The 16,331-nt window shown below is 40.6% G+C and overlaps 1 protein-coding gene across 12 annotated transcripts in view; it reads right to left on the bottom strand.

Moving 5' to 3' along the window:
* Nucleotides 1-16,331, bottom strand: part of camsap2a (calmodulin regulated spectrin-associated protein family, member 2a) — a 44,745-nt gene that overhangs the window by 11,653 nt on the left and 16,761 nt on the right. For 8 of the 12 annotated variants that reach the window (XM_047810056.1, XM_027176145.2, XM_047810059.1 and 5 more), the window contains exons 3-6: nt 6,816-6,977; nt 2,872-2,955; nt 761-793; nt 341-482 (exon numbers count right to left, since the gene is read on the bottom strand). In XM_047810056.1, the coding sequence (XP_047666012.1) occupies nt 341-482; nt 761-793; nt 2,872-2,955; nt 6,816-6,977 (421 nt within the window). The remainder of the gene's footprint in view (nt 1-340; nt 483-760; nt 794-2,871; nt 2,956-6,815; nt 6,978-16,331) is intronic. The other 4 variants (XM_047810058.1, XM_047810066.1, XM_047810065.1 and 1 more) reach the window with 1 other exon arrangement.

Genomic DNA, 16,331 nt, shown 5'->3' with positions numbered 1-16,331 from the left:
CAATCATTTCCTTTGTCACTAATATAACTGATTAGCACTTTATGCCTGGGCTGATAAGATCTCTAGTCTGATGTAATTACCAATATGTGTGACAAGGATGATTAACACGAAAAGTAATTTATTTGATTAGGTTACTTTACAGGTGAAATCTACTTGTGATCTCTTATTTTCTGCCTCAGCTCATCTCTCATTTCTTTTTCATTTATAACAAATCATTATTTCTAAACAGTCAAATCGAGACTTCAGGCACAAGTCACAATGATTTAATCTTCTCCTACATGGACATGTGCAACCACACTCACGTGCACACACACGCACACACAGCAGCAGGAGTTCCTACCATCTAGTTTGATGAGATCGGGGCAGTAGAAGTGCAGCAGAGCCGCGAGGGCACAGCCATCTGTGCTGTCCTTCAGCAGGTTGTCCACTGGGGGGATCCACGGTACTGTTTTAGGTAATGTCTGTTCCTTTCTATAGCGAGCCTGCGTCCCGACACACACAAGATATATGAACTTGTCATTTTGTAATGATGCAGCAGATAAGTTTCTGTCTCTTGAACATTTCTGTGTTTGAATGATGCTGTATGAATGAAGACACTGCACAAACCAGAAGTAAATGAAATTATATTTTTTGTTGACATACAGACAGACAGGATTGCACTACAGTGTTGACGTGGTTTGACTCAAACGAGATGGTGAACGAGCAGATGAAAGCATGATGGTCGGGATAAACAAGCACAACTATGTTCTTTGAAACTTACAGGAACCAGCTTCATATACCATTTGGTTGGAGACTTCAGTAAGCAAATGAAAGAGAGGAGAGAGAGAAGTCAGGAAGGAAAATCTCATCTCATTACAGGACGAAAAAAAAAAGATAGTCTGACATGATTTCCTGTTTAGTCAATAGCTCATTACTTTAAGTAAAACACTGAGGTTGTCACCCGAAAAACAGGGCAATGTTCATTACTGCTGGATTGAGCTGCAGAAGGTGACAGGAATCACTGGGGTTACTCTAGTGTTGGGGAAGAAATGCAGCTCAGAGGGTTTATGAGGGTCCGGGAATACTGACAGGGTTAATGGGAAAGATTTTTTTTCCCAGAAATTTCCCTGAATACAAATATTTTTTTCCTTGATTGAAGACAACAGAGTTAATAAACAGTGTTTTTAAGTGTGGATGCACTCTGAGTGTCCATCACCACTGAACCGACAGCGTCTGAGTTTTACAGAGATTGCGGTATGGGAATGAGCAGAACCCTAAAAACGCAGAATATTAACTGTACAGAACATACGTCAGCACATGTCCAGATAATAACATCAAGCTGAGAGATTCCACACAGCAGCTTCAATAGACTCAGCAAAAAGCCCTTATACAGCAGCATGGCATATGGCATCAGGAAGGGCAGTGTGACAGGTTTCCTTAACACCAGTTCATACAGAGTAAAATATCTCTGGGGAAAGCAACGGATTTCAAAAATATAAACTGTTATGAATTCAATTCAATTTTATTTGTATAGTGCTTTTAATTATGGCCGTTGTCACAAAAGCAGCTTTACAGGAATATAAAAAAACTAATAAAAATTTTGACAAAGTTTGACAAAAGGAGGAAAAACTCTCTGAGATGACATGAGAAAGAAACCTTGAGAGGAACCAGACTCCAAATGAATCCATCATCATCATCATCATCATCATCATCATCATCATCATCATCTTGGTGACACCACAGAGTGTCTGATGCCCCTTTTCCACCGAGGCAGTTTGAGTGCTGGTTCAGAGCCTAATTTAGAACCAGTTCTTTCTGTTTCGACCGCCAAAGCACCGGCTCCGAACCAGGAAAAGTGGTTCTTAAGTAGCACCAAAACGTCGCTGGTCTAGACTTAAGAACCGTTTGTGGCAGGGGCTGTGGGCGGGGCTACTGTTAGTGCATTTGATAATGTACCTTAAGTATAGTAATGTTTAATACACTTTTACGTTACCGCGATATGACACATTATCAGCACACATGATAGTAGGTAGCTACATGCTAAGGCTAACTTTTTTCTGTGTTAATGATAAAATAACGTTATGTACTTTCTCAATAAAAAACTTCGTTTATACAGATTACACAGAGCTGCACCTACACGTTGGATTCGCCACGTTTGGATGTTAATGTAGGTTTACAAAGCCATGAGCATTAACAGTAAAGCAACATCCCCCATTGTTGATGTGTTTGTGTTTGCCGCTGCTGCGCTAAAGTTGCTGGGACACGTGACACGTATACAGTGACGTCACACTCGGCTCTGTGACAGCTCTCTAGCCAGTGGAAAAGCAAACCGGTTCTTAGAAGGTTCGAACCACTTTGAACCAGCACCAGCACTAGCTCTGAACTAATATATATATATATATATATATATGTATGTATGTATTACTGTATATAGTGAAGAGTATATAGAGTTGTGTAACCAGGAGAGTTTGAGCAATGTGTAAGTATTCTCCTGATCTCCTGATATTCTTCTTTGGATTATATCCTCTGGCCTGTTTGCGCTGTGACTTCTTGTGTTTTGACTACTGCCTACCTTGGACATTTGTATTTTGTATTAAAGCACATGGATCTCACATTCTTTCAGAGTCTTATCTGTTCTGTATGTTCACAGTACACTTTCGGTACCCAGACCACAAGTGTCAGCGTTTAGGTTTAAATCAGTTTTCTTTCCGTTATCTCATTCCTCAGATGGATATTCCTACATGAATAAACCACACACTTATCTGTTTCTAAGACTGATATGAAACTCCAGCTTGTCTTTCTCAACAAACAAAAGAGCATCCATTACACAGGAATGCCATCAAAATGATGATATCTACTAAATCAGATAGAACAAGATGGTGGTAAACTTACCTTAGGGATCTCGAGGGGTTCTGCCCTCTGTGCCTCTCTCCTGCTTTGCTCCTGAATGATGATCTCTTTCAAGTACTCGTTTACCTTTTGGAAATTAGAACACAATACAATATCATAACTAAACTGATGCATAATAGATGTAGATTTACAATTTATACAATGTTTAGGACTGTTGTTTGTCTTTACATGTAAGAACTAAACGTTTAAAGTTCAGGGGTCTCATTTATAAAGCGCGCGTACGCACAAAACGGGGCTGGAAACGTGCGTACACCAGTTCCCACGCAAAGGTTGTCATTGGGCATCATTGGGCATCAAGGTAGGATACACCCTGGATGGAGTGCCAACCCATCGCAGATTATAAGAATTAATGACATTTAATTTTCACTCCATTTCATACGTTATATCCACATTATCATGAAGAGTAAATCTCACAGTGTTATTTGTGCCGATTGTTTTGGGCTATGTACATCTAGTAAAATCCACACGTAATTCAAAATGTATTCAAAATAAAATAATAATAATAATCAGCGCTGCCTTACAGTCACATTGTCCACAACGGGAGCACAGGAGGAGATGGCGCGACTACACGTGATACAGAACAGCACGAAATACCCTTTTATTAGAGAACTGCAGAACACAGTAAAAACAAAATATTTTCCTTAATGTACATATATCATAAAATGTCAAAGTCTGCAAATACAGTCATGTAGCACAATCGCTACTCATCATCGGTCCTAACTATTACGGTGTTCATTACAAAACCGTCATGAAGAAGCATGTGTTCACTATAACATTTTCATCTTAAATTTTCACCCACAAATTAATTCTGTGATTTTGTCAAGGTGTTAACAATCAGTCTAATTGCTAGAAACATATAAATCCTCCGGTGACCAGGGTATGTAATGCTTCATGATGGCACTGCTGGCACTGTTGGAGCATTACGCCAATGGGAGTATAAGGAGAGAACGAGTTTTCAGGGACCATGATGATGACTGGCTAATAAGCCGATTTAGATTCCCTAGAGCTGTAGCTACTCTTGGACCTATGTGCTGAATTGGGTCCAGTATTAGAGAGGGCAACACGCTGGAACCATGCCATCCCAGTCCAAATACAAGTCCTCACCACTCTGGGGTTCTTGGTAACTGGCTGTTTCCAGCGGGAATTGGCAGACAGGTAAATTATTTATATAAAAAAAAATATACGTAATCCTCAACTTTGTGTCTAAGACCTTTCTGTATATGAAATATTTCTATTGGAATCTATCATCTCACCCTATATGTCTGGTATATCACAGCCGTCCCTGAGTGCCATAATATCCGTCGTTTTGAATGGTATACTTAATATGCCGAAATTCAAATGCAATTTGCAGCAATGTCTGGTTTCCCTAATGTGATCGGCGCAATTGACTGCACTCATGTTGCTATAAGGGCACCATCTGAAAATGAATTTGCTCATGTTTAACAATATTAAAAAGTAGAAACTGTAAAAATTTTGTTTTTAAAATAATTATAACAATGTTGCTTTTAATATGATTATAACCTGCAGGTGACAGTGGCTACCCCTGAGACGCTGGCTAATCACACCATTTTTAAACACACAGAGCGCAGAGGAAACTCATTATAACGAGGTCCACTCTCGTGCCCACGAGAGCGTGTAAAAATGGCCGTGTACAGGGCGGGATATGAGGCTGGTTCACGTATGCACATCTGCGGGAACATTGCTTACAGGTGTGCATACACACGGTTTTATAAATCGGAATTTTTTTGGCATACGCCATTTTTGCCTTTTGGGCGTACATAAACTTTTAGTAGGGATCCTACGCACAGTTTTATAAATGAGACCCCTGATCTGTAAGCTGTGATTACTACAAGTGTCTCTAAGCCGAACAGAAATCCTGCTTACTACAATCTCATTTAGATTATAATAAGTCAAAAGGATGCTGTTAAATTTGGCCTTTAGATCTTTGAAATGCATCAATATTTCATTCGAATTCAAAACCAACATCTCTTAGACTCCAAGGTGAAAATCTTATGATGGTGATGCTTCCTGACGTATCAGACGGTTGTGAGCACTTGATGTCATTTTCTTGTTGTGCATTTTGAGCAGAACCCAGATGACACGATGACTTGATGATCATTTTTTATTTGCATTCTTTGAAAATATTCTTTTATTTTAAACATTTATAGGCCAAATTTAACATCTCCCCTTTGACCAGCAATCTAAAGGTGTCCTTTGTTCTGTACAGAGAAACACACACACACACACACACACACACACACACACACACACACACACACACACACACACACACACACACACACACACACACTACAGATCATGTGGACAGATATCAGAATGAAGCTTGAGGTATTCTTTTAAGTTTAATTCAATTTTCAATTCAAGTTTATTTGTATAGCGCTTTTTACAATAGACATTGTCTCAAAACAGCTTTACAGAACATAAACATAGAGCAGAAGGTAAACATAAGGAATAATAAAAGAAATAAAGAATAATAAAAGAAATAAGAACAGAACAAAAATTATAGATTATTATTAGATATATATAGTTCACAATGTGTATGTATTTATTCCCCTATGAGCAAGTCTGAGGTGACTCAGGCAGCAGTGGCAAGGAAAAACTCCCTTAAATTGGTAAAGGAAGAAACTTTGAGAGGAACCGGACTCAAGGGGGACCTCATCCTCATATGGGTGACACTGGGGGTGTGATTGTAATATACAGTCAAACAAATGTTGTATTGGTGTAAGGATCATGGACTTCAGATCTCCTTAGTATCACAGAGTCTAACTTGAGATGTCTCAGGATTCTTAGAGTCGGCCTCGGCTCAGTGGACGTCCAAAGGCTTCGTCCCACAGAGGACTTTGGGAGCTGGTACAATGTCTGGATGCCTCGGGAAGCAGTGGAGAGGGATTAACATATCTGCTGTTCATAAAAATGTGCAGGTCTGATGTACTGGTGCGTGATATTATAGGATGTATTATGTGTACACCTGACTAAAAAGATGAGTTTTTAATCTACATTTAAACTGGGAAAGTGTGTCTGAGCCCCGAACACTATCAGGAAGACTATTCCAAAGTTTGGAAGCTAAATAAGAAAATGCTCTACCACCTTTAGTAGACTTAGATATTCTGGGAACTACCAGAAGTCCTGAGTTTTGTGATCTTAGAGAGCGTGAAGGATTGTAACGTGTTAGAAGACTAGTTAGATACATGGGAGCTAAACCATTAAGAGCCTTGTACGTAAGTAGCAGCAGTTTGTAATCAATTCTAAACTTAACAGGTAGCTAGTGTAGAGATGATAAATTTTGGGTTATATGGTCAAAATGTTTCAACTGATTTCATTTGAGTCTCTTAGTTCCAGTGAAGGGAAACTGTAAACATATAGTTATTACATGTTGGGACAAGGAACAGTACTAAACATTGTTTACATTGTACGTGTACGTGTGTGTGTGTGTGTGTGTGTGTGTGTGTGTGTGTGTGTGTGTGTGTGTGTGTGTGTGTGTGTGTGTGTGTGTGTGTGTGTGTGTGTGTGTGTGTGTGTGTGTGTGTGTGTGTGTGTGTGTGTGTGTGTGTGTGTGTGTGTGTGTGTGTGTGTGTGTGTGTGTGTGTGTGTGAGATTCCCAGCACAGAGGGAATGTAAACATTCAAAGCCTTGGCTGCCCCTAAGATAAGTCACACAGATGCTGAATCTATTTAGCAGATATGCTTCGCGGAGACTTTCCATAAGAACACACTTTTTTTTTCTTTTAGGAAACTGATATTTTCAAACTGTGAAGGAATATAATATACATCATCATGTGTCCAGAGACAGAAGAAACAAAATATACATTTTCCTTTTGTTTTTTATTATATTTCTATTGGGCCAGGCTTTTAGAGTATTGTGTTTCAGAAACAAGGGAAGAAAGAAATAATACATAATCCTACTACCTTATTCATCCAGCTAATGACGCCATCCTCTGTGTCATAAGGCGTGTCTCCGTCAGCACAGTCGGTAGAATACTGCTGCATGCACGCTACCACCTTGTCCATACTCACAGTCTCCACCGTATACGCCATCATCAAAGTGTCGATCAGCGCCAGGTGAGCACTCTGCAGACAGGAACCAACAATCAGGTTGATCAGAGAACCAGCAAATTTCCCACAAATCTCATCACCCAAGATACAAAGTTAGGTTTGTAATCAATGCCTTTGCCAGTCCTCCTTCCGTAGTTAAGAAATGGCTTTATCTCCCCTTAGTCAACCCAACAAAAATATAGAGATATGGCCTCGGCATCTCCTCTGAGAGGGTAATCTTGCTCCTCCCAGTAAATAAATATGCCAAATAAAGACTAAGATTTCAAACACATTGGGTGTGGTAAAAGAAAAGAAAAGAAAAAGATAGTGTAAGACTGTTGGTGTCCCCTGCCTTTAAAGATCTGTAGAGGACTTTTCACAAAGTGCAATTTCCGGGATTAGGATTTAGACAGACTCTTAATCCCCATGTGATGAATTAATTGCCCCTGGCATGGTACTGCAATTTAAGTGATTATCCGCAAGATCGACGACTTTAATCCAATACAAATCTGCAGTAGTCACAGTTTTTGTGTCCAAACACAGAACTCCTCAGTAAAAGACTAGTCATGTTTCGACTGATTTCATTTGAGTCTCTTAGTTCCATTGAAGGGAAACTGTACTGCTACAGTGTACAAACAAACATTCTATACAACTGCGTGCTTTTCATTTTTTGGCATCAGTTTGGGAAGAACCACATGTGGGTGTGATGTTCTAAACATTCATAGTAAAAAAAAACCTATATCATGTTTAATGCTGAAATTTTTGTACATTTCATATTATAAGCTGCTTAACTATAAAGAAGAGCACTAAGAGACATGCATGTAGACAGTAACACAACTATTGGACGGATTTTTATTTACATTCCAGCTTCCTGTGGCATCCCAATATATTTCTACAATGCCTGTGATTTATCATTACAAATGATGAGCGCTTTACACTTTACCACTCTTCCATCATTACTCATGAGTACAATACACAACCACACCCTCTACCCCCACAAACACCCCTCTACCCCCCACCTCAAATTAAAAATCTGTTTGTTTTCTCAGGGGCCTGGTGGGTAATGGCAGACACAGAAGGCTAAATGAAGCAAAATGAAGGCTAAATTAGTTAAGTCTTGATTAGCGCAGAGCCCCGTGCTGTTCGGCTGAGAAGTAATTTATAGGAAACGTTATGCTGAGAGAAGTGATCCTGCTGAGAAGGATACTGAGCATGCTGATATGATGATAAATAAAATCAGCTGTTACTTGCTTTTCTAAACAAGGACTAATATATCAGAAATAATTTCCCCTGCAGTTACAACAACCTCCAAGAAAAAAGAATGTGCAACAGACACGTTTCTGTGAGAGCTGCTTCAGTCTGAATGGTTGAGTTGGATGTAACTGGATGTAAAAGGATAAGCTCACTACCAACTGTTTATTAGTTTTTAAATAAAACAAATCTAAATATTATATAATCAAAAAGTCAATTAGTCAATATACTATATTTTTTAAACAAACTTATATTATTTTTAACATACTCCAGTCCAAAAGATCTACTTGCTCTACTACACCGAAAAACAGTATGAATGTGTTCTAAAAACCATCAGAGTATCCTGGGTCAGTCATTAAGAGACAACAGCAGTACACAGCTGATACGCCATATAACACATTCATAAGATGAAATCACATGGTGTGCAAACAGGATAAATGACAGAGCTCTGCTCCATTTTTATTTGATCTCCTAATGGCTAAAAATTTACCAATGCACAAGGTTTAATGTAGACAATGTAGAAATTTTTGCAACAAATACAAAATCAGTATTTTGAAAGATGTCACGGAATCACCAGGTTCTCCCCTCAGCATGAACAAGGGGAAGGTGAGTGCCATTGAGAACTGGCCGGTCCCATCAACAATCAAGGATCTTCAGAAATTCTTGGGGTTCGCCAACTTCTACCGTCGTTTCATACAAAATTTCAGCAGCATCGTAGCTCCCCTTATGTCGGCACCCAGAGGTAAGCCGAAACTACTCAAATGGACATCAGAAATGGACATAGCCTTTAATACTTTAAACCAAGCTTTCTGTGCAGCATCAGTTCTCACCCATCCAGACCCAGAAAGACCGTTCCTGGTGGAGGTGGATGCGTCGTCGACTGGAGTGGGAGCGGTTCTGTCGCAGCAAAAGGGGACACCCCCAACTCGTCATCCATGCTTCTTTTTTTTCCATACAAGTTCAACCCAGCAGAAAAGAATTATGACATCGTTGACCGAGAACTCCTTGCCATCAAGTTAGCCTTAGAGGAATGGAGACACTGGCTTGAAGGTGCCCGACATCCCTTCACAGTACTGACGGACCATAAGAACCTCCAGTATCTCCGGGAAGCTAAACGGATGAACGCCAGACAAGCCAGGTGGGCCCTTTTCTTTACCCGCTTTGATTTTGTGATTGCTTATCGTCCCGGACACAAGAATTGCCAAGCTGATGCTCTGTCAAGGATGTTTTCTCCCGAGAATGGCCACACGCCCCCTGAAACCATCCTGCCAACCAAAGCCTTCATCTGTCCTATCGAGTGGAGTGAGGGAGACACGATCCAGAACACATCACCTGTACCACCGGGCTGCCCAGACGGGCTCAGGTACCTTTGCCCCAGCGTATGCCATTAATCACTAAAGCACATAACTCCCTAGGCACTGGTCATCCCAGCATACAGCAAACCCTCTCGCTGCTGACACCTCGCTTCTGGTGGCCCAGCATGGCTCAGGACGTGTAAAACTCCGCCCGTTACCCATTCCTCATCATCCCTGGTCACACCTAAGAGTGGACTTTGCTACGGACCTCCCCACTTCACAAGGTAACACCTGCATTTTCGTGGTAGTCGATCGTTTCTCAAAGATGATAAGACTTATACCTCTTAGGAGTTTGCCCACAGCCATGGAGAGTGCAGAGCTGTTGTTCCAGCACGTATTCCGGTATTTCGGCCTGCCCGAAGACATCGTGTCTGACCGAGGTCCGCAGTTTGTGTCCAGAGTCTGGAAATCATTCTTTAAGCTCCTAGATGTGACTGTCAGCCTTTCCTCTGGATATCATCCGCAGTCCAATGGCCAAACTGAACGGAAGATCCAAGAGATCAACCGTTTTCTCCGAACCTTCTGCCACCATCACCAGAACTCTTGGAGCCAGTTCCTTCCGTGGGCCGAGTACGCACAAAACTCCCTACATCAGCAGACCACCGGTCTAACCCCGTTTCAGTGCGTGCTCGGTTACCAACCTCCCTTGTTCCCTTGGACGGAAGAGTCCTCCGAAATCCTGTCAGTCCAGCACTGGTTCCAGGAGAGCGAGAGGGTTTGGAACTCAGCCCATCCTCACCTGCAGGGGCGGTTAGGTGCCAACAACAGCAAGCGGATGTTCGTCGTGCCCCGACACCCAACATCAAGGTCGGGGACAGGGTCTGGCTGTCCACAAAGAATATCCGCCTCCGCCTACCCTGCAAAAAACTGAGCCCCCGATTTATAGGACCCTTCATCGTCGTAAAGGAGGTCAATCCAGTGACCTTTGAGCTAAAACTCCCCTCGCACTACCGGAGTTCACACAGTGTTCCATGTATCATCTTTAAAACCGTATCACTCACCTGTCTGTCCTCCCCTCACAGGACCTGGCGAAGAAGCCCCCCCTCTCGAAGACGATCCCACCGTATACACCATCCAGCAACTCCTGGACTCCAGGCGCCGAGGTGGTCGACTAGAGTATCTGGTCGATTGGGAGGGATTCGGCCCAGAGGAACGTTCGTGGGTCCCCAGGGACGACGTCTTGGATCCCGAACTTCTTAGAGACTTCCACAATGCCCGCCCCAACAAGCCCGCTCCCCGAAGTAGAGGCCGTCCACCTCGGCGCCGGAAATTGCAGCAGTCTTCAGGAGCGGACCCTCATGGGGGAATCGCCAGGTTCTCCCCTCACTCAACAAACCAGATCTACATCACCTGAGTACTAATCACAGTCACCTGGCACCCATCATTAACGCCACTATAAAAGACTCTTATCCGTGTGGTCTCGTACCCACAGTGATCCCGGGTGTGTGTGGGAACGTCGCCTGCGCTATCTCTCCATCATTCACCTCATTTTCACTACCCAAGTTCAATGAACTGTTACTAAGACGAATCTCCGCTTCTGTCGTCTTCTGTATGTGACAGTCACATTGAAAAATTTTGTCTATGTTCACAAAGCAGACAATATAAAGGATGAAAGAAGAGAAGGTCCAAGACACAACCTAGTAAGTTACAGGAAAATCTTATTATCTTCAATCAGAAGATTCAGACTAGGATTCTAGGGGTGTCAATAATAATAATAATAATAATAATAATAATAATAATAATAAAATTAATAAATAAATAAATAAATAATAAAGTGGAAGAAGAAGAAATGAAGTGCATGTAAAAGGGGGAAAAAACAGTTCAATTCGTCACTTATTGCATGTTATTAATTTTCATGGCATGTGCCGATAATTCTGGAGTTGGCTATATACCATTAAAAGCAGCTCTAGCTGAGTTAGCAAAGTCTTTGTGAGTAATGGCATGTGCTGACGTTGCTATAAGAACAAAAAATTATGTCCCTTTGTAATCGTTTTTTAAAGTGAGCGAGTGTGATAGGAATGGCGCTGACACTGCAATCATCATTTCAGATATTTGCTTCAGGCACAGCAAAAATTCCATGTACACACACACACACACACACACACACACACACACACACACACACACACACACACACACACACACCAAAACACTAGTCTCCTGCCTACTCAGCGTTGCCATGGCAACGTCTCAGCCAGCTTATTCAGCCGTCAATATGAAATATCAGTTTTCTGAGCGTGTAGGCCCTTTAAGAATGGCTTCTAGCAACAAGATGCTAAAGCCTGAGGTGAAGGCATAAATCTGAAAATCAGAGACAGAAATTTGGAAAGCTGATTTTATTTACCAAATATTTATTGTATACATCACAACACAACCCTGGTCCTGTATAACACTCTGTCTTGTTTTCACTTCTCTCAACACACAGGATTCAGTCGATTAACTAATTAACAGCTTATCAGTGGAGGTAAAGTGGGTTTGTTTGAGTGGAGAGAACACTAACGTACAGGACAAGTGTTGATTTAACACGTTCAGTGATCATTTGTGTTTAACTGGACATCTAAAACACTGTAAGCTGTTACAGTGTCTGCAAACTCCAATTACTTATTCAAATTAAATGGAATAATGATGTATTTTTAAATATGCTACAAATTTTTATTGAATTGTATAGTTCACAACTTACAAGGTGAAAGTCCTGCTTCTAATTTTTTGTCATAAATCAGTCCAGATCCTGTCATTAATCTCAGTTTACTGTAATTCACTGTAAATCTAATGACTCATGACCATAGATGATGGTGGCACAGGACAAAGTTAATAAAGATGGAGAGATAAAACAAAATAAAACAGAAAGGCTAGCACATCCTATTTATTCTATAGGTTACTACCTATTTTTTCCCCTTGACTAATTAGTGATAAGAGTCATTATCATTAGTTTCATTATCATTATCATCAGTTTAAGAGACACCTTCAACCTTGTTAACATCATTAACCAGGGTTTCTGCTTCCGAAACTGGACTGAAACCAGAAACTGGGCTAAAACCAATGTAAAGATTTTGGGAATCTGAAAATGGAGACATTTCTTTTTCTTAGCACTGAGTGGGAATTAAGTATTTTAGAGGGATTTCTGATGTCCTGATGTGACGTAATTTACTCCATAATCCCTCTTGCAATCTTTGCAATATATACAGCAGAACAGTTCTGTCCATCACAAGCACACTGTCGGCTTTTACACTTTAGGTTTTAGTTTTAAAAAACGTTATCATTATGGATATAATTTAGAAGCCTTTATACATACAGCACAGTGAAATTCATTCTTCACACATCACAGCATTGAGGTTGGGGTCAGAGATGATGCCCCTGAAGCAGAGAGGGTTAAGGCCCTTGCTCAGGGGCCCAACAGAGGTACCTTGGCAGCACCAACCTTGGACCCCAACCTTCCTATCAACAACCCAGAGCCTTAACCACTTGAACCACCACTGAGATTTTGCCCTCTAGTCACAATAATGGGGTAGGTGTGCACTGTGGGGTAGGTGTGCACTGCCCCATGATTCTGCATCATCTAAAAATAAATCAAAAGTCAGTTTCTCTGTCAAATAGTGATGTATTAAATATTTTTTAATATTTTAGTGACTTACTTTGGTGGCTTAAAATAAGTCATTATCATTTTGGTGGAGTGTATAGACTTGTGTAGACTTATGTAAATGTAATAGACTTATAATATAGACGTATAGACGTATAAGGACAGTATGTCCAGCTATAGACAGGCTCTAAAAGCTGCTAGGGCTGAGCACCTGAGCAAACTCATAGAAAATAACCAGAACAATCCCAGGTTTTTATTTAGCACAGTGGCTAGTTTAACAAAAAAAAACAGAAATCTGAACACACTATTCCATCACAGTTCAGTAGTGAGGATTTTATGAGATTCTTCACTGATAAAATCGAAAGTATCAGGAATAAAATAGATGACCTAAGGCTTTACAGAGCTTTACAAGTACAGGACAGGAAGAGTTAGATAAGCTTATTACTACAGCTAAATCAACAACATGTTCACTAGACCCCATCCCAACTAAACTACTGAAAGAAGTGTTACATAAAGCTGTTGAGCCTCTTCTTAATATCATTAACTCCTCGTTATCTTTAGGTTACGTCCCGAAGTCTTTCAAGTTGGCAGTTATTAGGCCACTCATCAAAAAACCTAACTTAGGTCTGTAATTTTATAGTTCATTTGAATCTATCTCACACCTTCCGTTTATGTCTAAAATACTTGAAAAGGTTGTGTCTGTCCAACTGAGCTCCTTCTTACAGGAGAGCAACATCCTTGAAGAGTTTCAGTCAGGTTTCAGGCCCCATCATAGCACAGAAACAGCACTTGTTAAAGTTACAAATGACTTGTTCTTAGCTTCGGACCAAGACTGTATGTCCTTATTAGTTCTACTTGACCTTAGTGCTGCATTCGACACTATAGACGACAACATTCTTCTAGATCGCTCACAAAATTACACAGGTATTCCTGGACAGGCTTTAAGCAGGCTTTCTTTCTACCTGTCAGACCGATACCATTTTGTAGAATTAAATGGTGAATCCTCCAGTTTATTACCAGTTAATTATGGGGTCCCTCAAGGAGCAGTTCTAGGACCTATGCTTTTCTCGATATACATGCTTCCATTAGGGAACATTATTAGAAGACATGGGATTAGTTTCCATTGTTATGCTGATGACACACAGTTATATACCTCATCAAAACCAGATGAACTAGCCACAGTGTCCAAAATAACTCAATGCCTTAAGCACTATTCGGACGGGACTAGTTTTACGTGGGGACATGGGGGTAAAGTAATTATTACCAGAGCTTCTCAGTGATTTTTAGTCCCGTCCGAATGTGCCATCTCGGTAATCATTACGGACAATGTCAGTAAAGATTACGGCGACTTTTACCTTCTGTAAAAAGGTCCGGAAAAATTACCTCAGGTAATAGTAATCCCGTCCGAAAAGACCCGCTGTAAATATGTACGGTAAAATTCCGTCATTTCCTGTTTAAAAGTTTTTGGGTGTGTTTTGCAAGCATGGAGGCGCTTGAAACAGGAAGCAACGTCATACACACATGACGACTAGGAGGTTACTGTGGTGCATAAAGCGAGTTACCCCTCCCAATTCTGCTAGTTTTACTGAGATGTCTTGTCCCGTGCGAATTGGCCAATTAATATTACAGACGTCCTGAGGTAAAATTGCATTACTCCACGTCCCCACGTAAAACTAGTCCCGTCCGAATAGTGCTTTAGAGAGATAAAAGATTGGATGAACTGTAATTTTCTGTTGTTAAACTCAGATAAGACAGAAATACTACTTACAGGTCCAAAAACCAGTGCACAGAAACTCTCACAACTTAACTTCCATTTAGAGCAGAGGTGTCAAACTAATTAAGAGGTGTAATTATTTTTGGCCCACGAGATCATATCAGATGTGCATTACAGCTGACTAGCCGCATGCTCCACTAATACTAAAAATCCCAGAATGCCTTGCCACTGTATTGACGCGTAGTCACGAACAGCAAGCGCCCCTCATTCTCTGTTGGTAATCGTTAACAACCATGTTACAGTTACATCCGGCAAGTTAATGGTCACAAAAATGGCCAAACGAAAGATGGCCAATAGGAGACTATGTTCATGAAAGCAAAAATAAAAAGTGAAGCTACTGTAAAGGTTGTAAAGCTTAATTGTGGCAGCAGAAACAACAAAATCTGCCCTTTAATGAGTTTGTCAAAAAGTGTATGGTCAAAGTTTGTGACATGAACACCACTGATGCGTCTTTTATTTCAAATTTAATTTCTTATGTGTTTGTAATATCAAGCTCTGGTTGTTCTAAATCCTGTGTTTAAGCAAAACTAAAGTTTGTTTCCATATGAAAAAGATTGAACATTACATATCAGTTGCAGTTAATTTTTCAATAAATATTCAGTTTAGCCCGTGACTTTATCTCAGCTTTATATTTTGGCCCACTGTGAATTTGAGTTTGACACCCTTGATTTAGAGGGATGTACTGTTACTAGTAGCTCGACAGTGAAAGATCTCGGTGTTATATTAGACAGCAACATGTCTTTTAAAAATCATATCACCCATACTACCAAAACAGCCTTCTTCCACCTTAGAAATATTGCCAAGCTGAGAAACATCCTGTCTGTCTCTGATGCTGAGAAGCTAGTTCATGCATTCATGACCTCTAGACTGGACTATTGTAATGCATTACTAGGTGGTTGTCCTGCATCTTTAATAAATAGGTTACAGTTAGTACAAAATGCAGCTGCCAGAGTTCTCACTAGGACAAGAAAGTATGATCATATAACAACAATTTTATCATCTCTACACTCTCTCTATAATCTCTACAAACTGCTGCTACTTACGTACAAGGCTCTTAATGGTTTAGCTCCCATGTATCTAACTAGTCTTCTAACACGTTACAATCCTTCACGCTCTCTGAGATCACAAAACTCAGGACTTCTGGTAGTTCCCAGAATATCTACTGTAAGTCTACTAAAGGTGGTAGAGCATTTTCTTATTTAGCTCCCAAACTTTGGAATAGTCTTCCTGATAGTGTTCGGGGCTCAGACACACTTTCTGAGTTTAAATGTAGATTAAAATCTCATCTCTTTAGTCAGGCGTACACATAATACATCCTATAATATCACGCACCAGTACATCAGACCTGCACATTTTTATGAACAGCAGATATGTTAATCCCTCTCCACTGCTTCTCTCTGTGTACCCATCCCGAGGCATCCAGACATTGTACC

Source organism: Tachysurus fulvidraco, chromosome 2, assembly GCF_022655615.1.
Source record: "Tachysurus fulvidraco isolate hzauxx_2018 chromosome 2, HZAU_PFXX_2.0, whole genome shotgun sequence".
In the NCBI taxonomy this organism is placed as follows: domain Eukaryota; kingdom Metazoa; phylum Chordata; class Actinopteri; order Siluriformes; family Bagridae; genus Tachysurus; species Tachysurus fulvidraco.
This window is presented reverse-complemented; position numbering and strand designations above follow the sequence as displayed.